Source organism: Tursiops truncatus, chromosome 17, assembly GCF_011762595.2.
Source record: "Tursiops truncatus isolate mTurTru1 chromosome 17, mTurTru1.mat.Y, whole genome shotgun sequence".
Taxonomy (NCBI): domain Eukaryota; kingdom Metazoa; phylum Chordata; class Mammalia; order Artiodactyla; family Delphinidae; genus Tursiops; species Tursiops truncatus.
Window position 1 is genome coordinate 17560287 of NC_047050.1, and position 27423 is coordinate 17587709.

The window sequence follows — 27423 nt, forward strand, 5'->3', positions numbered from 1 at the left end:
TACTATAAAAAGTGATAGATCTTTTCTAGACTAAAGGCTTATTATTCTTAATTTATTAAGATCAGATTTAGTTTAATAGATTAGGTGGAGGTTAATGTGACCAGTTTTGCACTGCCATTCTGATGCAGAGCACTGTTCTTCCATCATGGAGAAGCTATAGATTTTATATGTATAAAGATTTAGGAAAACAGACCATGGATACATTCATGCACATATAAAATGTGAATAGAATTAGATACAAAATAACAATAGCTAATATTTATTGAGTACTTATTATTTGTATTGTTAATAAATATTTAATAATAATGACTAATGCATTCTATGTATTATTTCAAGTAACACATAACAATCCTGTGAAGCAAGTTCAATTATTATTCCTACTTTATAAATAGAGAAGTGAAAAGTTAGGTAACTTGCTCAGGTCACAAGGATTCACACTCCAAGGTCATTTTCTGACTCTGATGGCCATTTTCTTAACAACCATATCCTACTCCCTGACCATGTGGTTAGAGCATATAAATGAAAGCCAGTCCTCAAAACCACTGTGACTCATGAGGAGTGGATCTATTTGGCGTTTATTTTTAGTCTACCTTGCAGCACAACGTAGAATGCTATTTCAGGAATTGCATAATCTACAGCCTCTCAGTGAAGTAATGACAGTATTCAGTAAAAAGAACAAGTATTTATGTAGTTGTTTATACAGGTATTTGTGTATTTATGTAAATACGTCTGCATGTATTTTTAAATAAAGCAAAGGTACAAAAATCTAAAACCTACAGAAATATTTCAATTGTACCACTGCAGGATCTAAACAAAAGAAATCCATCAAAGATAAAATGTACTTCACTTCCGTCACCCTTGATGCTCTGAAGAAGTCTGCTAAATACGCGAGGCTGAGCTAGCCGCTCATGCGCTGGCAGTGTAAGGCCTTCTCTGGGAGCAGAGCTCTCGCTCCATTCACGGCACACACGCTGGGTGTCTGCAGGCACCGTTCTGTGCTAAGTGCTAATTCATCTCACTCCTCTGACCTCTGCCTTTTTTTTTTTTTTTTTTTGGTTAGCATAAATAAAATCTCATTCAGTAAAAGAAAGAGTTACAACACCTTGAAAAGCTGTGTGCTCTCTTTGACACGGTATTCATGCCTGAAAGAATAGAAACCAAATCGCCCCGCTGACCTCCTAGGGCTGCTATGGGGATTAAATGAGATAAAGCATGTGAAGTGCTGGGACCGTGTCTGGCGCACTGAGCGCTTTCTATTTACTGGCTGCTTCTGCTGTCATCAGTGTGAGGATTACTCATATGATTATGACTCTGCATCCAACCCCCATGTCCTGAAATCCTAAGCAGTCACCATACAGCAGTGTGGTCTGCAGAAAGAACACTGGGTTACAGATCAGTCGTTCAGGCTGCTGCACACAACAGGTGAATACAAGTGAGCAAATTCTTTGAATATGTCTCATAAAACCTTATTTGTAAAATGAGGGGTAACACCTGCCTTACAGAATCATGATGAGAATTTTACCAAAGGTAATCATGAATGGGAAAGTATTTTTTAAACCATAAAAAACTATAACTATTTAAGGTATTATTATTTCATGAACAAACACAGGTATACAAGTGTCTAAAAGCAAAACAGAATTGTTATTCATTTATAGATACATGTCCAACCCTGATTTTGGGACTGTTTATAATCCACAGGTTTAAGTGCCTGGCCTATGAAAAAACTTTTAGCTACAGATACTATAACGTTTACATAGTAAAACTACCATTCAGAAGCATATACTTACCTTTACTATTGTTTTAGGGCGTTTTTTAAAAAACAGTTTTGGCTTTTCAACCACAGGAAGAGGTGGAAGTTTCTTAAGCTCCTGCAGGACAGTGGTTGCAGCACGTTTCTTGGATAGTTTTTTGCTATTTCCCTCTCCTTCTGCAGAGAACTCTCCCACTGACACCCGAGTAACAAAGCTTTTCATATGTGGTGGTCCACTTTCTTTAATAACCTATTGAATGTAAGTAAAATATTCAGTACAGGCACTTAAGATGTGTTCTTATGGCATGAATCTTTCTTAATGTTCATATCATAATCAGGATTGAAATTATTAAGAATTATGCCAAAATCATAGATTCCTTCAATAAGGCTATTACGAAGTCATTATACAGGGGCTATTCATTGATGATACTTACGATGCCTAAAGGAACTGAATTTGAAAAAACAGAAATCTAAATAAACACATTCAATTCATGGTCAAAATTGTGTTTTACTAGCTTAAAACAGGCAATTCTAATTATGGTTACCCTGTTTCTTATGGAACAGAAAATTGAGAACATAAAACATACCATATTACATTAGGTACACAAGCCATCCAGAATGATAATTTGCATATAACTGTGTACATATCTTTCTCCTCTGTAAGAGTAAGTTACTGGAGTGCCAGGAGTTTTATAACCCATAAAGCATCCTGCATGTGGAAGCCTCTCAAAAACAGGTTATGTATGAAAAATAATCTAATTTTGATGGAGACCTCAACGACGACTGATTACAAAAAGGAATGTTTATGACATGACCTTAAATAGGTAAGTAGATATGCCATAGAAATACCTAACTTTCTAGAGTAACAGATTATGAATCTGTCTGCTACAAATGTTCCTAAATCCTGAATTAATGTGCTCTTTTTAAACTATACCAGTTTTTGGAGGAAAAATGCCTTCCAAAACCTGAGTGCTTTATAGTCTCCTTCAAAAGTCTGACCTAAAAAAAACAAAAATACCCTATTTAAATAGTTTACCATTGAACATTATATTAAAAATCTGTCTTCTAATATTGGACACCAATTAGGAAAACATACAATATCTCAATAATCCAATATTATTGGGGATAAGGAATTTATGATAAGCATACTTTCCAAGTAATTTAAGTTTACAAGTTGAAACACCAAAACTGTTTATCCACTTTGATGGACATCTTCCTCAATTAAAATATATACATATATACTTTACTGACTAAATATTTAACCTTTTATTGTTCACATTAGATCATCATTATGAACATCAGATATTCTATACTATACTATATTGATGTCTCTAAGGACATCTAAGACTTTTTAAAACTGTTCCTCTTCACTGTAGCCTTTAAAAGGCCCCATCTTCCAATGACTTTTGAGTTCTATGCAATTACTTTTGATAGGTTTTCCATATTTTCCCTATCATTTCTTGCTGGGACCAACAGGCCCTCAAGTACATTCTCTTCCTGCTTTCCTCATTTTGCTGCCTTTAATCTCTATGGACTGAGAAATCAGATAACCCAACTTGTTAGGACTGTGTCTAAGAAGCAAACAGGTTCCCAGTCGAGGTAAGTAGATCCTGCCAGTAAGAGTAAAATGTGGGAGCTTTCTAGTTGGTAAACATCACATAATTTGAAGGAAGATAGATACTCATCAACTGTTTCAGCTTATTTCCTGGGTTTGGCCTATTTTCTAGATATTTGAGTTGCAAAATTAGTGACCTCTTAATAAAGGAGGTATTATAACAATTTAACATTTTTTCTCTTTTAAATGTCACACAATTTTGAAAATATTTTGTGACATTTATCTAGCTGTAAACTAAAGAGCTGCTTAATTACTTCTTGGTGACTTATTAGTAAAGGTGAAATTTAAACATATTTTGGCCTCCATAAATTTAGAAGAAATTAGATATTAATATATACATGTCACTAAATATTAACTATACTGAATATTTTCAATGTGATCTTATCAAAAACACCAAGTCTTATAGGTTACTACAAATTATCTTAAACTCAGCAGATAAATTTTATGATGAAACGTGAAATATCATGTACACAAATGGCTTAATACAGAAAAGGCAAAGAGAATCAGCAGGAATCCATAAGTTCTGTTTTCTCAGGGCTTGTATCATTTCATGATAGAGAGTTCAAACGTCAGGAAGCACATTAATTCTTTCAGGATACTGAAATTTTATTTGTCAATCTTATTTGTTTGTTTATTTAAAATAATAAGGAGCAAGGAGGGAAAAATGGGAGATCTCTGCTGAACACATACCTCAAAGCTGACGGGCATATTCCGCTTCAGAGCAATTTCAAACACTAAGCTGATCTCAGACTTATTTGCATCTTTGTCATCATCCATTTCTTTTCCTGATTCACCATTCTAAATCACAAAAAATAGGATGACATTGAATCTTCACTTTGTAACAAACTTTACATGTATTTAACAATCAAGAGAACCTATCCAAAATACAACAGGAAACAGGAAACCAGAAACTGCATCTTGTGGATTTCTATGTAACCACCATAGTCGAGGGCTTTGCTGTGAGGCTTCTTGTGATTTGGTTTTAGTTTTTTTCCTCAAAGTAGAAGGATAAATGCTGAGTGTGGAAATCTCTTACTCAACCATTCACTAATTTGAGTTTATCCTATATCCTCAGACCCAGTTCTCTTTAGAGACCTCCATTACACACACACACACACACACACACACACTACCTCCACTGGTATATGATATTTAATCTTCTATGGAGACTAAGTTGCAGAAAGAGTGCAGGATGCAAACCAGGATTTCGGAGCTCTGTGCCAATTTACTTATTCACCTATTTAACACTTACTTCTGGAGGGCCTCACATATACTGAACACAGTATAAGCATTAAAGAGATCGAGAGACAGTATTCCTGCTGTCAAGAAGCTTATGACTTAGTGGGAAAACAGATAAGCAAACAGATAAGGGTCATAATGAAAGTGTACAAGGACAAAAATTCTAAGTCTGTCATTAACTAAGACAAATCTCAAAGGGGGAAGAACAACAGGCTTGAGGAAAGGGAAACTGTACAGCTGTACTGTACAGGTTGAACCGCACAGTTTCAAATAACTAAGTGCAGAACTCGCTGAGAAGGTGACTTATTAGACACGCCTGGGCTGGAGATACAATTTTGAAGTCAACAGAGAAAGTAGCTCAAGCCATGGGAACGAGTGAAATTACTGAAGATCAGCCTCAATAACCTCTCTGGTAAAATAAAGTAGGACTAAAAAGTTCATAAAGATCTCCTCCACTTTAAACTCCTTGATTCTAGATTAATTAATACAATGTAATCCATGCTCAATAAACCATAGCATTCGATGCAAGGTAAATGAATATTATTTCTCATCCTTGCTCACATTCCCAAATCCTCCCTTGCCTGGAAACTCCACCGGATGAACCAAAGTGCTCAAAGGTAAGGTCATCCCAGCAGGAACACAAGAGTCTAATATAGCACACAGGTTAGCTGAGGAGCAAATCATAGCAGATCGCTACTCTGGTGGTCCCTCCTATCAGCAGAGATTTCCCTTATTTGTAAAAAAGCATTTGTTTGTCTTCTCAGTAATCTCCTTAGGCAACTATAAGAAACAGGCTGCCACATGCAGCAGTGACCCACCTGAGCTGACTTTTCCGGAATAGGTTCATTCTGCAGTGCTTGAAGGGCTTTCATTGCGGCATTGTGTCTAGCAGCTTGTCGAGTCTTTCCTTCCCCAAAAAATTCATTATTTCCTACAGTCAGCTGAACATAAAAGATCTTGGGCATTGGGCAATGATACCTAAAGTAAGAAAATAAAAATATTACTGTTAGCTCAATAAAATCACTCTGTAGGGACTTCCCTGGTGGCTCAGTGGTTAAGAATCCACCTGCCAATGCAGGGGACATGGGTTCAATTCCTGGTCTGGGAAGATCACACATGCTGTGGAGCAACTAAGCCCGTGCGCCACAACCACTGAGCCCGCGCCCTAGGGCCCGCGAGCCACAACTACTGCTGCACGCCTAGAGCCCGTGCTCGGCAAGAAGAGAAGCCACCGCGATGAGAAGCCCGCGCACTGCAACAAAGAGTAGCCCCTGCTCAACGCAACAAGAGAAAGCCCGTGCACAGCAACAAAGACCCAACGCAGCCAAAAACAAAAAAAGTAAGATTTATTTTCTTTAAAATGACACCAACCATAGAATGCACTATACCCTCTTATTAACCCCAATAAAATTTTTTTTGTTCGTTTATTTACTTATTTGGTTGCTCAGCGTCTTAGTTGCGGCAGGTGGGCTCCTCAGTTGTGGCTGGCAGGCTCCTTAGCTGCGGCACGCATGTGGGATTTGGTTCCCTGACCAGGGATCGAACCTGGGCCCCCTGCACTGGGAGCTCAGAGTCTTAACCGCTGCGCCACCAGGGAAGTCCCCCCAGTAAAGATTTAACCTCTCGAATGTATTTAGAAAAGATAAAATGTGAGTCAATATATCTATCGATAATAAAGTATATATGCTGATCTCCATGAAAAACATATTTCAGAAAACATTAAACATAAATATTGTAAAAATTATTTAATTATATCACAGAAGACTTCCTGGCAAGAAGTTTTCAGTCACATTTTGACAGAAGTGAGCCAAATGGTCTGGTGCTGAAGGACTGGGACCTGCCACAGAGGTGAGCGACAAGCAAGACCATTTAGGTGACAACACGCAGATTACTGTGCTTTTAGCAGAAGATAATTATGATTAGACGTGGGAAGAACAGTAGTAGGATGGAGCTCCTACTGCAAAGTAATAAGTACTTTGCAAAGTAATAAGGAGATCAGAGTCAACATAAGAAAGAGTGGAGAGTTTAAGCCAATTCTTAAGCAGAAAGAATCACAATAAATTGTATTTAAGGTGAAAATTTTTAGCAGGTTTGTGTTTAATGTGACTGAGGTAAGGATGCGTGACTAGAAAGCTGCAATCATGCAGACATGAGGGGATAAAGGGGGCTGTAAGAAGAAAGAACAAACTTAGGAGAAATTAAGAGGATATGCAATAAAATCCATTAATTTAACAATTATTTATGGAGCACCATCTTATGATGGGGGAGTATCACAGTGAACAAAAACACACATTAGAGTGGAGAAGACAGACAATAGATAAGATAAATATGTAGAATATCTAGTATGTTAGAACTACACGTTGAATAGAAAAAGAAGGAAAGGTTCAGAAATGTCAGGTGGGGTGGGACGGGGGGGGTTAGACAGTGGCCAGTGAGTGTCTCATTGAGAAGATGACAATTGTGTAAAGGCCAGATATAAATGAGGAAGGAAACCACACAGACACGTGTTCAAGTAATTCAGAGGATTCCCACCTGGTTAGCATCAAGGGAGTAAAGGAAGGAAAGCTAAGAGATGGGAAGAGGTGGCCAGGTTCCATGGGGCCTTCCTTAGAAATTACTGTAAGGATCTGACTTTTACCCGGAATGAAATGGCCAGATTTTTTTTTTTTTTTTTTTGCGGTGCGCGGGCCTCTCACTGCTGTGGCCTCTCCCGTCGCGGAGCACAGGCTCCGGACGCGCAGGCTCAGCGGCCATGGCTCACGGGCCCAGCCGCTCCGCGGCATGTGGGATCTTCCCGGACCGGGGTACGAACCCGTGTCCCCTGCATCGGCAGGCGGACTCTCAACCACTGCGCCACCAGGGAAGCCCCAAATGGCCAGATTTTAAAGAGAGAAGCAACATAATCTGACTTCCATTGATTGGAAGGATCATCTGACTATTATGTTGAAAACAGACTGTAGGGGAATGATGACAGGAGCAAGGAGATCTGTTAAGAGGCTACTGCAATAATACAGAAACCTGAACTAGGGTAGCAGCTTCGGAAGTAATGAGAAGTACTTGGATTCTGGATGAATTTCAAAAGCGGAGAAGATGGGTTTACCCAAGGACTAGCCATGGAATATGAGAGAGGCGTCGAGGAAGACCCCAGGGTTTCTGACATGAGCAATGTCAGACGGTGGAGCGCCCGTGTGTTGAGTTGGTGAAGACTGCGAAAGGAATGGGTTTGTTGGGATCAACAGCTCTGGGGTGGAGATGTTAAATTATTCAGTCTGTTAGACATCCAAATGAAGATGTCAAAGAAGACAGGCAGATTCATAAGTCTGGACTCCAGGAAAGAGGTCCAAGGCGGAGAGAGAATTTGGGTATCATCAATATGTCGGTGAAATTTAAAGCCACAAGACAGTGAGAACTCTGTGGGAGGGCGTGACTGACAGGAGGAAAACCAAGCAAGCAGAGTGCCCTTCCTGAAAGCCAAATGGGAGAAGTATATCTAGCAGGAGGGAGGAGTCAGTCGTGTCAGATGCTGCTCACACGTCCAGTGAAATGCTGACTGAGAACTGTGACCACTGGACTGGGCAAGTTAGCAAAACTAACAGATTCGATTTTGATGGAATGTTGGGTGTATAACTGCAACACTAAAAAATTAAGTTAAAAATCACTCCTGTGCTGCAAAGCGTCTCTTTTCAAGCAAAGAGAAGCCAGTCGAGGTCTTACTAAAGTTGTAGATGATTATTGGACATCCAAGTGGCAGAGCTCTATATTCAACCTGAGATAAACTGCATAGAGCCCACTCTGTAAGAATTCACAGGCAGATGGGACTAATCAGTGAAGGTTTACTGAAGGTGAAGGACTAGAAATGTACATCGGTACTGAAGATGCAGATTTGGGAGGTAATAATTGAAACCATGTTGAGTGGATAAGCACCTGGAAAGGGTAAGTGTAAAAGAACCAAAAAAGACAGCCTAAGGCTGGGATCTGACTAATGCCCACGATCAAAAGGCAGGGGAAATAATAGACAGCAGCGAAGGAGATGAAAGAGGGTCAGAGTTAGAAAAGAAATTATAACACAATGTCAGGGGAAGGGATAATCAACAATGTCAAATGTTGTGGAGAAATCCAGAGTGAGTATGAAAAAAAAGAAAAAGTCACTGTTTTAAATTTTTAAAGTCAATTTTCTTGGCCCACAGTTTTCTATTAAGATAAAATACTTTAAACGTGTTTTTACTGTATGTCATATGTTCTCATTTTTAATTGGCAAATATAAAAAAGTTAAAGGAAGAAAAATAATCACTTATAGGAAAAGATATTTTTAACGTGCAGAGACTAAAAAGCAGTAAAACCACCATCTTTTTTGCTCTTTAACTGCAGTAACTAGTGATGCACTGAAGTACACAATTTCCTATTACCTATTTTATTTTAGATCCCTTTAATGCAGAAATTCTGACAGACTAATATCATCAATGCAGGTTATTTTCATTTTGTTTCCCACAAAATTCAGTTTTCCCACCTCCACAGAACTTTATGCCTATTTTTAACTGGTTTCACTCTAAAACTTCAAAACAGACAACCTGAAATCAGAAATTTACTTCTGGACTGAGATCCCACATGGCAAGCTTTCCCCACAGAGCAAATGTTTACAATTAATTATACACTTCTGAAAATAGAGGTCCACAACTGGAATGCTAACAGACCTTTAACTATGGTGGAGGGAGTGGGCGCCACTATAATCACTAAGGCCTGCTGACAATTACAAAACTCATTTCGGTTTGCCACAGAGACAAACAAAATTTCTGTTCATTATAACTTTACTGGAATATGATGTCATAACACATAACCATACTGAAACAATCTGCTGATTTTCAGACCAAAATATTAATTGCACACTAAAGAGCCCTTGGGGCCTCTTCCTTTTGGGGCATCAAATATGGCTCTATGTACGTGCATGTGCCTGATGTGGATACGTATGTACATATATATTATACTGTACAAATATCAGAGGGAAAATTAGGTATGTTGCATTTTTAACATAAAAAGTAAAATATTCTAGCACTAACAGCAGGAAATACCAAGACCCGACGCCTGACTTGTTTCATTCCAGTTTCATTCCATCCTCTTACTTAACAATGATTCTTAATAATCTACCCCACGTGGTTTGAATACCTTATATATCACATCTCCTCATATCATCATGACAATTAAGATTAACCAGAGCACTCTCATTAATGGCTCCCAGATTGAATTACAGGAGAGAAGATGAAGAATTCTTTTCGTGTTAGGTCCTGGTCTCTAAGTATTCATTTCCCTTGGTAAAGAAGCTCAAAGTTTACTAACTTGAAAGGTTGATAGGCTCTATTTAATGGAGTTCCTTTTTCTATTTTTATTTATTTATTTCTGGTAAAGTGCTTCTAATAAGTGATGCACTTATTTCCACAAATTAGCACATACATACTTACCTAATCTTACACTGCTGTTCTTGAATGATTTTCCTCAATTAGAATTTTATGATCAGTGCTTAGATCCCTATCTTTTACTGTTAAAAGATGAGCCATGGGGCTTCCCTGGTGGTGCAGTGGTTGAGAGTCCGCCTGCCGATGCAGGGGACACGGGTTCGTACCCCGGTCCGGGAAGATCCCACATGCCGCGGAGCGGCTGGGCCCATGAGCCATGGCCGCTGAGCCTGCGCGTCCGGAGCCTGTGCTCCGCAACGGGAGAGGCCACAGCAGTGAGAGGCCCGCGTACCGCAAAAAAAAAAAAAAAAAAAAAAAAAAAAGATGAGCCATGAAAACTCACCCATCCAGGCTATTAAAGTTTCAAGGTCAAACGGCTTCTACCCTCAGCCTCCGAAGTATATTTGTGATCCCGATTTCGTAGGAGTCATCTCTAGGGCCTGTTACAAACGCAGATTCCTGTGTTCTAACCCTGACCTGCTGAATCAGCCTCTGAGGATGGAACAAGAGTCTTCAGTTGCACAGGTTTTATTGGTGGGTTTGCACACTAAAGGCTGAGACACCTGCTCCTCAGGTCAGCACAGCCTACAATGTGGCTGCTGCGACTTGATGACTGTTTCACACCCCATGCAAGCAAAGGACTGCACACGTTCCTTATAGCACCACGGTTAGGTTTCTTACATCTCTTTCTCATTTAATCCTCATGGCAGCCTGGTGAGACACATGCCCCCATGGTCACACTGAGCGGTAGCAAATCTCCCCCAAAAAGTTGCTGGGCGTCAAACTCAAGTCTGCCTAACTTCAGAGCTTAGGAAACTCTTAAGTAGTTTCCCGAAAATCTGCTTTATCTTCTTCTATTTTTCTTCATATACGTTTATTAAACTAGCTATGTCCTTGGCGGGCCAGAGAAGCTAATGCAAGGGTTCTTTCTAACCTAATAAGGTCCACGAACAGACTTCAGAGGTGCCTTACCGAGTAGGTGCTGAACAAACAGACCTCCACAGTGAAACTCTATGTTTTTAGGGTACGTCAAGCCAAGCAGGGACACAAACAGGCAGGAGCGAAAGGTCAGAAAAATGGGCTCATGTGCCACACTGCCTGACAGTGTAAGTTTTATAAAGGCTGTTTGTTAAGACCGCTTTTTTTTCCCCCATTCCTCTTTGCCCTCTGTCCACCGGAACTTTTATAAAAAACAAACAAAATTTCAAATAAAAGAAAATAAAAGTTTCCCTTTCTTTAGATCTCAAAAAAGTCTTTAGATTTGGCCTGTCTTCAAGACTTCACAAGTCACTACAAGAATAAAGAAAGAATGATATTTGGCTCCTTTGAATTAATACTTGACATTCCTTATACAGTTTTGTTTTGGTTTTTGAGCAAAGGGAAGATTTTACATTCTTCCATAGTATTCCTACAAGAATATGTGTATTCTTATTCTTATATTTGACTTGTCAGTTATAACAACTTTCCATACCATAGATCCTTGCCATTCTCCCTAAATCTACCTCATTAATGCCCTCTTTGTGGACTCATTTTGTGTTTATCTTTCTAAACAACTAAAATCCTCCCTACCATTCTGTGACTGCCTTCTCCATCATCTCCACCTTCCTAAGTATCATTTTTACAAGGTGAGAAAGACATATTCCAAATAACATTAGAACTTTTAAAAATTGAAAAATAATTGCCTCATTTCATTTGATAGCATTATCATAAATCTCAGCCCAGCTTAAGCGTTCATGTCTCCTCTACAGGTTTATGTCTTAAATATATGAACGTGTTATCTTCTGATCTAATAAGGAGAGGCTGTGGATTTCTGTGTTTACTTCTAACATTGACTGAAAACAGAAATGTCACTTAATCTTTCTATCTCAGTTTACTTATCTGTAAAATATTTGCAGAATTTATGTTTAAAGAACTATAAAGGCCAAAACTTAGAAATCAAATGCCCTGCTGATTATTTTGACTCTTTGTACATGTTTTGGCAGAGCTAAGCATTCTTTTTCTTGCTATTGAAAAATAATAGGTTTTATCATAAAGCTATAAAATAGTCCTTGGCACATTTTCAAGCTTGTATGTATATAAAACGTCTAGATAGGAGAGAGTTCTTTCTCTATTCACATCTATAAATTTTGAAGCTATATCTTTTATGGGATCTGAATGTTTAGTCTTGAGAAATTTCAAAAATTAGGATCTATCAGAAAAGATTCACAGGACGGCTGAAAATAAGCTTTAAAAGAGATGTAAGGATATTCTATTCTATTTGTAGAATTATAATTATGTTTAAGATGCATAAGGGAAAATATAGAAAGATATGCACTAAAGGCTGGGATAGGGTGTTTTGAAGTGATGGAATTATAAATGATATATTCTTTCATAATTTCAAAATTTTAAAAATAATATGGTTATACTGGTATATAAACAAAAGAAAATATTTTATTGAAGTCAGTCTAGTCCCTGTCCAAACAAAAGTAAACCTGCGCTCAAAATGTAAATTTGATGAATTAGTGGAATGACTTGTGGAATACAGACTACGAGCCACAAGAGTCAATGGTTTGTACTGTGTCACTGACGCCAGTATCACAACAGGACTATGGAAATCAGAGCATGCTATCAACGAGCACCACTTTATAAACACACAATTACCACCCTCGATCCCAAACTTGGATCCAGCATAAAACTATTCTTGCCCCTTCCCTAAATGGATATCTAGATAAATCATCATCGCCACCATCACCATCATCATGATTACAGCCGACACACAGAACTCACCATGTGCCAGCCACTATCTGAAGCTCTGTGCATACTCATCTCTTTCAGTCACAGTAACAACCTCAACTTCACTTCACACGCATGGAAATGAGGAACAGAGGTGTTCACTTATTTGTCCAAGGCCACCCCACTTGAGCCAGCGTCTGAACCGAACAGTCTCACTCCAGAGGCTATGGGCTTAACCCCTACACTATGCTGCGTCTGAATGAACTGGATAAATGAGCACTTTAAACTGCAGAGCTACTAACTATAAACTTTGGAGAGGTCATGATAGACTTGGAACATCAAGGCAATTTAAGCCAACCTTAGATCAGTGGTCACATCAGTTCCAAAGAGAAAGCTGGGGCACCGTAAGCCCAGGAGACCGAGCTGTTGGCAGCACCACTGCTCTCTCTCACGCTCTGCCTCCTCTAGTAACCCACCTTTCGGGCACCCGTGCTTAAACGCTAACGTTCCCATGAGGGAACTGCAAGTCAAAACCACAATGACACACCACTGCACACCCACTAGGATGCTTACAGCTGTGCAGCCGCTGCTGTTCCTTAAAAGTTAAACACAGAATTACCATCTGACCCAGCAAAACTGAAGAGAAAGTTTTGAAGGTGTGTAAACAAAAATGGGCACACAAGTGTTCACAGCAGCATTATGCGTAACAGCCATAAAGGAGAGAGAACCCAAAGGGCCACCCAACTGATGAATCGGGAAACAAAATGCAGTATATCCAAACAATGGAGTACTGAGGAGCCATGCAAAGGAGTGAAGCACGGATACATCATACAATGTGCGCGAACGCTGAAAACATTACACTAAGGGAAAGCTAGACACAAAGTCTACATATTGTATGATTGCATTCAGATGAAATGTCCGGAATAGGCAACTCCACCAGACAGAAAGTAGATTAGTGGTTGCCAGGGGCTGGGAAGAGGGAAAGTGGGGAGGAACTGTTCAGGGGTCGGGGGATTCTTATGGGCATGATGAAATGTTCTGGAATTAGATAGTGGTGACGGTTGTACAGCACTGTGAATGTGTAGTGATTCAGTGTACTGAACTGCACACTTTAAAGTAGTTAAAATGGTGAATTTTATGTGACTGTGAGTTTTACCTCAATAAAAACCAATTTTTTAAAAAAAAAATGTTCATACTCCCTAAGGTTCAAACTTCTGTTTCTCATAGACAAGACAGTCTTCCTAGGTGATGTCACCTGTTCCTATTTACATTCTTGGCAGACTCCCAGAAATTAGCCTGCCAAATTGGGGGAGTGCAAGGGAGAGGGAATAAAAGTCATCCCTCCCTTCTGAACACTCAGAAATTAATAACCTCGCCTTCTTCCTGCCCTTGTTTGATTGCCAGGGGTGGGGGTTGGTGGGCGTATGTGGATTAAATTATTCAAAAAATATTTATTAAGGACCTAATTCATGCCAGGGACTGCTTTAATCCCTAGGGATGGTAGACAGGCCTCAGGAGACAATCAATCAACCAATCAATCAAACAGTATCAACTAGTAAGATGGGCTAGGAAGAAAAGTAAAGCAGAACAGAGAACCTCTTTTAGGATGTGACATTTGAATAAAGAGGTGGTTGGAGTAAGAATTCTAGGTAAGGGGATGCCCGGAGGAAGAAGTGTTCCTAGCAAATGAGATAGCAAGTACAAAGGCCCTGGGGTGGTAACATATGGGGCATTTTTTGAGAAACATCAAGTGTTCTTATACCTGGAAGAAGTGAGTCAAGGGGTGAGGGGCAGAAAACTAGTCACAACTTAATCCCACACGTTATGGAAGCCATCGGAGGGCTTTAAGCAGGGAAGTGACACAGTCGGACTCATTACTTAAAAGTCTCTCACTGCTGTTTGCCCAAAGAAAGGCAAGAAGAGGGGGGCTGGCAGGCCACTGCATAGTCTAGACAAGTCATCTGTGAACACAGGAACCTGAATTGCCCAGAAGAATACAGGGAACTGCCAGCAGTGCTGAAAGCCACCTAAGGGCCGTGTTCATTATTTCAAGACGGGACCAGTCAGCACAGTTACATTTTTCTGTAGCTTCCTGGGTACAAGTACAGAGTCAGAGGAGCTGGACTTAACCAGTTACAGTTCTGGTAAGGATGAGTGATCATTCAAGCAGGGAAGCACTGGTAAGCACAGGACTGCTGAGAAAAGAGTGATAAACTCCAGGGAAATGCAGCCCTGCAGAACCTGGCAAGTCAGTAAAGGCTGCAACCGCCCTGAACCTCTGCTCAGTGTTTTCCCTAAGCACAGGTAACAGAGGACACCCCCTATTTCCTGCCACCCCACTGGACGGCGGGCGTGTAGCAGGAGCAGCCAGGCGTGCCTCTCATGTGGTGGCCGACGCCCAGTGCTAGAACTTGGGACAGTAAAGAAGGGTCCCCGGCAGAGGAAGCTGGGGGCTCTCTTGCCAGGGTGTGCTGTCGCTGTGTCCCTCCAGGTACCACAGCAAACTGTCTGAGACAGGTAAATGGCTGGCACCACGGGCAGCCCAGTGAGGAGTGACGGTACAGGAATGGGGGTGGGGTCCTCAGGGCAGCATTTCTCAGAGTGTGGGTCCCACACAAAAACCATCAGAGTCCTCCTGGAGGGGTCTAGGAACACCTGTGAAAACGCAGAGTCAAGGCTGACAATCAGACTCTTTGGGCGAGTCCAGGAATCAACATGATTCCCAAACAGCCTTGGTGATTTTTATGGACGCTGAAGACAGAGGGCACCTCCTTACAGGGGTCTCCTTCCCTTCCCTTGCTTGTGAATACGAAGACTTTTCATTCCTGAATGTTAACTTGGTCCCATCTGCCTTATTGAATTCTCCTGCCTGCCTCTAACAAGTTTTTAGTTCTCTTGCAATTTTCCAGGTAATCACAACTGATGCGCAAAAAAATGATACTTCTTCCTATTTCTTTCCACATTTCATTCCTTTTATTTTCCCTAATTGCGTGGGTTCATACCTCCAACTGAATACCAAACAGCAGTTGATAACGGATGGTCCTGTTTTTTACTTTAATGGGAATGTGGCTAGTGTGCCCTCATTAAGCATAACGCTGGCAGTTGAGGTGGGTTAAGATGGGATGGGATGGGACTTCCCTGGCGGTCCAGTGGGTAAGACTCCATGCTTCCACTGCAGAGGACGTGGGCCCGATCCCTGGTCGGGGAACTAAGATCCCGCATGCCTCGTGGTGCGGTCAAAAAAAAAAAAAAAAAGAAGGGATGGTCGTGTGTGTGTGTGCGTGCGTGTGTGTGTGAGAGAGAGAGAGAGACAGGGAGAGTATGTGTGGGTGCATCTACAGAGTACACAGTTCACAGTGTTAAAGTAATATTCAGTTATTCATAATGTATTGGATTTTCTAAGTTGAGAATGGATTTTTTATGTCTTTTCAGCATCTGTGTAGTTGACAATTTTTACTTTTCATCTCTTAATAAGGTGAATTTTATTAACGTATTTTCTAATCGTGAAACAATTTTACATTCCTAGGATAAATCCCACTTGGTTACGGTGGTTCTTCTTTCAATGTACCGCCAAATTCTGTCTGCCAATATTTCAATTAAGATTTTTCCATTGATATTCTACAAATAATATTGATCTGAAGCTCTATCCTTTGCTGTTATCTCAAACTCACATTGCTGAGCTAGACACCAAGGTTATTTTTGGTTGCCCAGAATAATCTGTTTCCAGTTTTCCGAAGGTTCAGTAAGATTCCCCTGTGAAACCACCGAGGTCAGGTGCTTTTCCTTCAGGGTGCTGGGCGAGGGGTGGCAGTTAGCTATTCCAATACTTATCCTTTTACATCTAGAGCAACCGGTTCTTTATTTTCTCCTTTTGAGATCAGTTTTGATCATTTATAGTTTCCTACAAAAGCATCCCATCCATCCAAGGTTCTGAAATCGTCTTCCATGAGTTAAACACAGTAGTCCTTTATGAGAATCTTCATTTCTTGTGCATCTGCAGTGTTCCCCCATCTCAGACCATGTTTTGCACATCTGTGCTTTAAACTCAGAATTGCATGCCTTGATTAGGCTACATATTTAAATATTTTATTGGTTCTAAAAACAAGATATTGGATTCTGCATATTTTTCTATTATTCTTCTGTTTTCTAATTAATCTATTTCTGCATTCATTTTCCTTCCTCAGACTTTAGTCATCCCTTTTCTAACTTCTCACAGTGGATATATAATTAATTTGCAAGGTATCTATTAACATAGCTTTAAGGTTAATGAACCTGCCTTCTCATAGGCTTTATGTTGTCTGAACTGTCCTGTCTTCAAGAGGGAAAAACACTATACAGTGTTTCCTAAATATTTTTGGTAATGAAACCCCCTTTGTAGCGAACTCGCATGTGTATTCTACAAAACACACTTGGAGACAGGCTGCCTTAGTTAAGAGTCTGTGTATTCCCGCAGGTTATTGTTTAATCTGCTAAAAGCTTTTTATCTTGAATATAATAAAGATTACTTAACATTTTAAGAAATACAATTAAAAATGTTTATCAACTACTTTTACAAGCTTGATAAACTTAAATAAACACTCAGAGAGTGAACAGAGGAAAAGATCTTTAGATTACATTAAGATCAATTGGATTTAAGCCCCATCTACTCAATCTATAAGCTGTTTGGGTAAGAGGACTTATTTTCTCTAAGACTCATCAGTAATATGAAAGATTTTGTCTGTATTAACTTTCTCAATCTGATTCAAGTGGCAAATAAGGGGGAAATTATAGTATTTTTCATGCAATATCATAACATATCTGTGCATTTACTTAGGAGCAATTTTCAAATATATATGTGTATGTGCACTTGGAGTGCACTTTGCACTTCAAAAGCTTTTGTAAAATGTTTTTAAGGAATACAATTTAAAATTTTAATACGTACTCACTAAATACTGCATGCTAGTAGTCTAACAGCAGATCCTTAGCTTAAGAAAATTATGGAAAATATGGCTTATTATTTCTTTGAGTTGTAAGAAGATTCTCATTATTCAATTCCATCAACAGATCATTTTTGATTAAGAGCTGTCTGAGAATGTTCTTTCAAGACCACTGGTGAAGAAAATCTCTCAAATCCTTCCCAGCAACAAAATGGTTCCTGAGACTGGTTCTAGAAAATATTTTAAATGTTTCTGTTTCTTCATTAGCTTAAGCCCCAAAGTAGATGGTTTTGAGAAGTTTGAATTTTTATAAAAATACAAACATAACAAACCATAAATTTAGAAGGGGTTTCACACCCTGTGCGGATAAACTAATTTTGTAATGTCTAGAATAAGAGATTCAAATAAATGCATGATAGAGTTTGCATCGGAATCTTCCAAGAGCTTTAGAAATTGCTTGCTTTGTTACAATGTCCAACCCAGACGTCTACTCAAGTTAGCCTTTGCTGATCAGAATTAACTATCAACTTTGGATGCTTGCCCACTTCAAATACTCCCAGAAGCAACATGGAGACATTACATCAGCAGCATTGCAGAAAGATTAATGTGCTTTGTTTGGAGATGCAAACAGTAATTATACGCACTGCATACTCCTAGTACTTTATCTTTTTTACCCAAATCTAAGTGAATCCACTTGTACATTTGCATATAGTTTAATGACAACAATAATGTGTAGTTAACAGATATTCACTGGAATATAAAAAATTTACTTGGTATTTTCCCAGCTAATTGTTTTTACAGCTTGACTTCACTTATGCATTAGCTACATTCATAAAAAAGGTTTACATAAAGCAAATATTTTCATACTGAATCCCATTTTCCACTGTTGCCCGGTATTAAATCTTGAGCTGTATTTCTACAGGAACATGTTGGCTCCAACACATAAAAATTATAATTAAACATCTAAAGATGTATGCCAAGAAATAGGTACATTTAATCAAGTATTTTATAAAGTACATTTTATCCTCTCACCTGCAATAAAGATTAATCAAGTGAATAACCATTCTGTTTCGTATTCCCACGATCGTTAGAAGAGCATATACATTAAAGCCCCACCAACAACAAATGCGGAGTTTGGGGGACTTCATAGCAACTGAAAGTAGAAATATAATCTATTAGCTGAAATTGCCACATGGAGGTATGCTGTCAGGTAGATTCAGGCAATGCAAGTAGTCTCAGATTATTGATAATAATCATTGAAAAGTCTTAGAAATTTCTTCTGGTTATTGGTAATACACTTGGCATTTTATTATAATCCATACCAGATGATTTACTGGAATTACACCGATCGTTGGAGCCAATAGCACCCTCTAACTCCAAGATTACTTTTCAAAGAAATGGAAAAAAGGACTTTCTCAACTACCTGGATCCTTTTACAGCATAAGAAGTGTAAAAAGCACCTTTTATGTTAAAAAAATAAAATAAAATAAATAAACAACAACAACAAAAAAGCACCTTTTGCTAAAATAGAAGAGTACCTGGGACCTTTAGAAAACTCTCCTACTTTTAACTACAAATACTCTGAGGTAACGCTAAGCAATTGAATTTTCGGTCATTTTAAACTAACTGTTTAACTTTTCTGCACAAATCCTCCCGGGAATACTATGTGGAATGCAGTTCCCTATGCTCTCCTTTCCCCGTATCGCTGCACATGATCTCGGTATGCTTTTCGTCATTATACTATAGTATGAGTTGTGCCTTATTCCAGGACATGCACTAAGCTGAGAATCACCAAATCTTCTTCATCTCTGCCATGAAACCTGAGGCAAAAACACGGCATGGCAACAAATCAGACGATATTGGTAAAGCTGTGACACTGATATTCAGTCTGACTACCACACACGGGAAAAGGCTAATACTTAGAACTGTACAAGGCTACCAGTTCCAACCTCTGATTATGATGGTTTATTCCTGCTCACAGTATGGATAAGAAATTGCATTTCAGTCATGCTGCGAATTCTCCTGTGTGTGCAAAGTAGCTTTTGAGGTTACTGTTGAATAAGTGTGCCATGATATCCTAATATTCCCAAAGAGGCGATGTTTACATGAGTTAGCATAATGCAGCAGAACACGCATGCGCTCTGAAGAACCCAATCCTGGGTTGGAGGCCAGCTTGGTCCTCTACTGGCCTGTAACTCTGGGCAAGTTACACTCTGTGCCAGAACACAGGAGGAAACTATAGTTGTTTGTCCTTCTTCTTTCTTGGCAACTAACCCATCGTCCTTCTCAGATACGCCACAGTGTTTCTATGATACTTCAGCCCCTCTCATGTATTTTTTTTTTTATTGCCCGTAAATAACCTAGGGGCCTTGCCACCAGCTCCACGTTACTATGTCTGCTGCGGCAGGCCCGGGAAGGGCCGCAGTGATGCTGGCAGGCCTCTAGGCGTTCACTTCACATGCTGGGTGGCAGCCCCATCAGGGCTCCCACCATACCGGGGAGAAGAGCATCCCGTGTCTCCCTAGGAACACTGCCCATTGGTTCATCAGTCATTCGAGATGCCAACACGCTTCAAAATATCAGGTAGTGTTCAGAAGACGCACTGACACGTCCAGATATTATGAAAACCAGGAAAAACCAACTAAATAAATATTCAGATGAATCTAATGTAAAATAATGAATATTACTTTTACCACAACTTTTAAAATTCTCTGTTTTGTGTCTTAAGGGACATCTATTTACATGTTTGGGTTATTGTTCTATCCATATAAACTATTCTGTGACCTGTCAGTCAACCACAGTGTAGGAGTCTAGTAACTCATTCATCTTTGAAGAAGTGCATCTTGACCAGAGACTGTGAGAATGCCAACAAATAATGAGAAAATAAAGAAAGCTAGAGGGTCAAGGCTCTGATAACTGAAGCCAAGAAAAAGCCTGGGAAATGAATGAGTAATAAGCTCCCAGGAAACCTAAACTGAGAAAAGCAGTAAGCCATCATGAGAATAATACCTGAGATAATTAAATATATAGTCCAAACAGTAGCCTAAGATCCTAAACCTGACCCAGAGGTAAAAGAGAACAGCTAAACAGGTGAAGGTGCTCATTTTCATCTCGATGAGGGAGACAAGGGATGAGGAAAAGAGAGAGAAAAAGCACGCAATCAGGGACTTCCCTGGTGGCGCAGTGGTTAAGAATTCGCCTGCCAGTGCAGGGGACACGGGTTCGAGCCCTGGTCCAGGAAGACCCCACATGCCGGGGAGCAACTAAGCCCATGCGCCACAACTAATGAGCCTGCGCTCTAGAGCCTGTGAGCCACAACTACTGAAGCCCACGTGCCTAGAGCCCGTGCTCGGCAACAAGAGAAGCACTGCAATGAGAAGCCCGCACACCGCAACGAAGAGTAGCCCCAGCTCGCTACAACCAGAGAAAAGCCCGCGTGCAGCAACGAAGATCCAATGCAGCCATAAATAAATGAATAAATTTACAGGAAAAGAAAAAGCACACAAGCAATGAGAGTGGAAAATACCTGGTGATATTAGGTATAATATCAGTTTATTATATTCCATTAGAAATACAGACTATTGAAACTCAACATAAAAAACTCATTGGATTTAGGAAAGAGCAGAACATGAGATAGTTTTATTTTTGTTTTAAAATGTGATATGTAGACAACTAAACAGTTCAATACAGTAAAAAATGTCTTGCTGCCTTTACTGATTTGGAGAAAGCCTTCCATATGTTCTTAAAAACACAGGATGTCAAGCAAAACCAATGGGTCATTCAAACCCCAGTGTGTATAAGGTTCCAGAAGTATGTGAGGAAGCAACATAGAGAATTCTGAAAATCTGAGGCCTACATAGGAGTGAAATCAGAATGCATCCTGAGCAAATTCTATTTATTTTTGTTATTCTCTTTTACTTACTTTTATTATTCTCCTGAAAAGTTCACTCAAGAGGACAAAAGAAAGGCTCGCAAAAAAGACTACACGGTCTTATTTGCAGAGGGTGACAGTTCTTGTGAGACAAGGAGAGAAATCTGCAACGTAATCTGAGATTGTAAAACTGGAAACTCCTAAGCCCTAGAGGCATCAAGACTGACAAGTGCATGAGCGCTGTGATCCCCCAGGGAGCGAAATCACCCAGACACGCACAAGAAACCCTGGCCAGAAACTGAATACTTCAGAGCTTGGTGAACTTACAATGAAGGCAACTAGATGAAGAGCTAATGTTATCATCCTGGTTGTCATCTGACTCTTGTTTTATCAAAAATGTAATTCTAATAACATCAAGATAAGTATATTCTTTTACTTCTCAGATTTAAGAAGGCAAGGACTCCCCTGAAATGCTTGTGAACCCTGTAACAGACCGTAAAACTTCTTCAGTAAAGGAAATGCTTAGAGAGAATGATTCACATACTATTCTGGGGGTGATGTTCTAGGAGGGCTATAAAGGGACTGATTTCTGTTCAGACACAGGGAAAAGGGGGGTCTTATTCACTGTAGTCCTAGTATCTCGTATCTGGCATGACACCTAGCACTTAAAAGGAGTCTTTGTTAACTGAGTGAGTGATCACAGCTAACGTTTACTGAGCCGTTCACCCTCTGCCAGCATTGTGCATAAGGTAACTCGTCTAATCCGCACAACAGCCCTATGAGGTAAATACTATTATCACTTCTACTTTAGAGCTGAGGAAACCAAAGAACAGAGAAGCTGAATAACTTGGCCTGGGGGAGCCAGGTTTCAAAGGCAGGCTGGCTGGCTCCGCAGCCCCTTCATCGCTCCACCACACACTGCAGTCCCCCCAGCGGGAGAGTGAATGGCTGTGGGCAGCAAACTGGCCTAACAAGGGCCAGGGTCTAAGCTGTGTGGGAGTAAAGCAAATCGGGACCGCTGCCGGCTGAGTTCTAAGTAAAAGGATGCCTGTGGGGTCCGGCTGGGGAAGGCGCCAGGAGCGGATGCACCTGCTTGTGACAGTGGACTCTGAGTGCTTCCCAACGCTGGGTGTGATCAGTGACCTCGAGGCAGAGGCCTGATACATTGAGGAGGACAGGCTGGATCTGCAGTTTTCATCCTGGGCTCTACACGGAAATCATCTGACTTACAAATCAGCAAGAAAAAAGACCAGGAGATCAACAGAAACACAAGCAAAGGTTATAAACTCACTGTTCACAGAAAAGGAAATATAAATAACTCTTACTCATGAGAAGATGCTCAACTTCACTGACAAAGAAAGTCAAATTAAAATGCCAAAAACGTATGACTTTTCCCCAAATTAGGTTGGCAAAAACCCCAAAAGATTCAAAAGAGCCTCATTTCTAGTCTGGATTATTGTAATAACCTCCTCCTCTTAGTTGCCAAAGACATCCTTTCAAAACATAAGTCAGATCATGTCACTATTTTGCTCAAAACCCTGCAATGGTTCTACAGCTCACTCAGAGCAAAGCCCACATCCTTCCAGTACTGACAAGGCCTTACATCCGTCTGCCTCCAAGTCCTATCACTGACTGCCACTCACAGCGCTCAGCACTCCACTCACTCCACTCCTACCGCACTGGCCTCCTTCCCGCTGCTCCAACTCACCAGACAGGCTTTCACCTTCAGGCCTTTGCGATGTCTGATCTCTTGCTTCTCCCCCAGAGCATCCTCAAAGCTCACTCTCTCTCTCCTCCTTAAAGCCTTTGCTCACATCTCATCTTCTCAATAAGACCTCTGTATTTAAAACTGTAATCCTCATCCCTTTGCTCTGCTCTAACCTTTCATTTTCTAACCTACTATAAAATATCCTTACTGCATTTAATTTTTATTGCCCACCTCCCCTAACTAGAATGTAAGCTTCAACAGGGCAGGAATGTCTATTTTATTTAATGATGTATCCAAAGTACCTATGCACGTGGCTAAAACGTATGCACAAAGATATCTGTACTACAACATTGCTACAGCAAAAACATCAAAACTACTGTCCATGAATACAAAATTAGTTAAATAAATTATAGAACAATCACACAGTGGAATGCTAAACAGTTTTTAAAATAAATGAAGCAGTAGTCCTGTTTCCAGTATGGCCAAGTAAGCTCTGACTGGACCAATCCTCCTGCAGAAAACTATAAACTGAACAAAATATGAAAAACTGAAGAATGAACAAAACAGGCAACACTGGAGTGGGGTTAACATCTGGAAAAAAGGAACAGCACAGGATGAGTTTCTCTCTTTTTTTTTTTAACAGCTTAAACCTGAGGGCAGGTCCCAGGATGTTCCACATGAGGCAGCTAAAATGCCAACAGAGAACACACAGTCTTATTGGCTTGAAGACCCAGAGATAAAAAGGGTTCAACGCAAGTATAGTCACTGAAAATGACTGTCTCCTTCAACTAGAAAATAAGGGGGAAATCCTAAAAATAGCAGATCTAGAGAAAGGGAATCCCAAATTCTGTGTATAAAACTCTGCCCAAATCTCTACTGACCCCTGAGCCACACTGGCATGGGACAGACTCAAAGCAGGAGAGCTAACAAGTTGAAATTTGAGCTGCTGCCCAATCAGAAAAAAATTTTGTCAGTAGACCTCAGCCAAATTAAGTGCCTGCTTTAAAAAATTACTACACTTCAGAGGGACGTAACAGAACCTAGTTTCCACAACATGTAACTCAAAACGTCCAAAATTTCTCAACATATGAAGAAGCAGGAAAAAATGATCTGTTCTCATAATAAAAGACAATCAACAAAAAACAAGCCTGAAATAACCCAGATGTTAGAATTAGCAGTTATACTATGCTCAAAGATATAAAAAGAAAATGTGATTTTAATGGATAAATGTATGGGACATCTCAGCAGAGAACTATTAAAAAATACAAATGGAAATTCTAGAACTGAAAAATATAATGTTCAAATTTCAAATTCACTAGATAGGCATAGTAACAGAAAGAATATGGCAGAGTCAAGATTAATCAACAGAAATTATACAATCCAAAATCAGAGAGGAAAAAAATCTTTGTACCTATACCAACAAAGGAATAAGACCACAGTTTGTGAATACTCAATCTGCCACAATCTTCTTTAATCAGGAGATTGTATATAATGTTTCTATGCTATCTGAAGGGAGGACATCATCCTAGTTTCATCTGTGCTAACAAGGAGAATTTATTATGAAAAGATCTGGGAAAGGGATGAGGTGCTAAAATGAAAGACATAGATGCCTACTATGTTCAGCTGGTTTTCTTCCTCATAAATGAAGTGTTAATAGTGAGATGATACCTATTCTCTACAACCCTCTCAGATTGACTCAGAATGAAAATAAGTTTCTGTATTACAACTCAAACTAAAATTTATACTGAAAAGGACATGTTTAAGCACTTTAGAGATATGTACATATTTCAAGCTTATTCTTAAAAACTTCATGTTTTAGGTAACTTTGAACAAGACAGACATAATTTCATTATTCTTGTTCTGGGTTGATATTGTTTTTGCTTCTCCCAAACCATAAAATTTACAGGAGGAAAAAATTCATCTGTAAAAGTGTTCATATATTTGGAAACAAAAATTAAATCAACCCTCTACGGATCCAAGAAGAGAGTTATCAAACAGAATACATGATAGAAACTTAAAATCCTACAAAATTAAACTAGTAGCAACACTTATATCAAAGGGGTGAAGGAGTTTAAGAATAGTTACTCTGGGCTTCCCTGGTGGCACGGTGGCTGAGAGTCCGCCTGCCGATGCAGGGGACACGGGTTCGTGCCCCAGTCTGGGAAGATCCCACATGCCTCGGAGCAGCTGAGCCCATGAGCCATGGCCGCTGAGCCTGCGCGTCCGGAGCCTGTGCTCCGCAACAGGAGAGGCCACAACAGTGAGAGGCCCGCGTACCGCAAAAAAAAAAAAAGAATATTTACTCTGGCTACATTAGGAGGAAAAGTCACTTATTGATTCACTGGGCCAGTGAAATCCAATAAGAATGCTATTCTGCTGCTTATAAGATCATTTGAAATAATTACTTTTTAAAAAGACTTAGTCTATCAATGTCAACTTCAAATATAACAGAGTTTTTCCCATAAACCAAGTAAATGGGGAAAATATAGAATTATTCCAAATTTCTGTTTATCCTACAAAGAAATACTTCCCAAACCCAAGTGCTTCCTATCACAATATATGACATTATATACTGTTTACTGATCAATAGGAAAAAGGCAAATGTTAATTGAAATTAAAATAAAACATACATCTTCTACCATAAAAAAAGAGACGAATAGAACCAACAGGGTCAAATAAATGGAAATTATTAGAATTGGTTATATATAAAAAATAGTTCCCTATATTTCATATACTTAGAGTTATAAAATAACCCCATAAACCTTACTGCTCATTAATCTAGATCAGGGATCAGAAAACTTTTCCTGCAAAGAGCCAGACAGTAAATATTTCAGGCTTTGCCGGCCATACAGTTTGTATCCACCTACTCAGCACTGTGGCTGGAGTGCGAAAGCAGCCACAGACAACACATCAATGAATGAGCGTGGCTGTGAGCCAATAAAACTTTATGTATAGTGACTGAAACCTGAATTTCATATCATTTTCACACATCACAAAATATTCTTCTGATTTTTTTCAGTAATTTTTAAAAGCACAACCTTAGATTAGGGACCATAATAAACAGGCAGCATGCTGGATTTGGCCTATGGGCTAAGGTTTGCCAACCCCTGATCTAGAAATACATGAAAAGTAGGTGCTAGTAATATTTTCCAAACATTCTTTTTAATAATAGAATATAAATATTGTTGCATTTTTACTCTACCATTATTTTTCCAATACATGAAGTGCTAAAACAGCATTATCTGCCAAAATAACGACTGACCCAAAACTAAGGAAGTTAAATGAAGAATTCTTAGTATTTCAAAGCCACAAAAAAAGAACTAACACAAAGAAAAGTGTTATTTCATTACACATTCCTAGGTCATAAATTTCACATGGAATTAAACTGGTTCTATATAATGTTTGCCCACTGAACTATCATGGAGTTTTAGTTATTTTTATGCCAAATCTAGAATTTCATTCACCCCACATGTAAAATAGTATTAAAATGTGGCCACAAGAATTCTGGCATTTTCATAGTTAATGCTGTTCTGTATGGTAATAGTGAAATGTCTTAGGGAAAAAAAAAAATCACAGGACACAGTCACGGAAACTGTACTGCAGTTGTAGCTTACCTATAACTAGTTAAGATCTTAAGCAAATCATGTAAGGCAGCATTTCCTAAAGTCTGTTCTGTATCCACAGATGATTCATTAACATAACAGGATCTATGGCCAAATGAGTTTGGGAAATGCTATAGACACATTTCTAGAAGATTTATAATGTACATAAGCATGTCATAAGTTCTGAGAAGTTGTGCAGTAAAGAAATCCTTTGGTTTAATCCAGACTCTCCAAATTTACTCAATTTGAGCAGTACTTATTAACATCCCGCAAAACTAAAATTCCTTAAAACATACTTGGAAAATTTTCTCATCAGTAGAGATGAGAAAAATATCCCTTCAGGTTCTAAACTTTAAAACTCTGTGAGATTATTTGTGAAAGCTGCTCAAATATTTAATTCAAGTTTACAAACCTGAACCCTCTGGACCAAATATACTCTTTATGCTCCCACAACACTGTGACCTTCCTCTTTCAGAGCACTTATCTTTGGACTGAAATCATCTCTCTAACCATCTAGACTCACCTCCTTCATTGGGAGACGGAATCATGCTCCATCATTCTTG

General features: G+C 39.4%; 1 protein-coding gene across 10 annotated transcripts in view; it reads right to left on the reverse strand.

The window, feature by feature from the left end:
• Window positions 1–27423, reverse strand: part of STAU2 (staufen double-stranded RNA binding protein 2) — a 304412-nt gene that overhangs the window by 192034 nt on the left and 84955 nt on the right. For all 10 annotated transcript variants that reach the window (XM_019925182.3, XM_033843221.2, XM_033843223.2 and 7 more), the window contains 3 exons: window positions 5423–5582; window positions 4056–4163; window positions 1788–2000 (listed from right to left, as the gene is read on the reverse strand). In XM_019925182.3, coding sequence (XP_019780741.1) covers window positions 1788–2000; window positions 4056–4163; window positions 5423–5582 — 481 coding nt within the window. The remainder of the gene's footprint in view (window positions 1–1787; window positions 2001–4055; window positions 4164–5422; window positions 5583–27423) is intronic.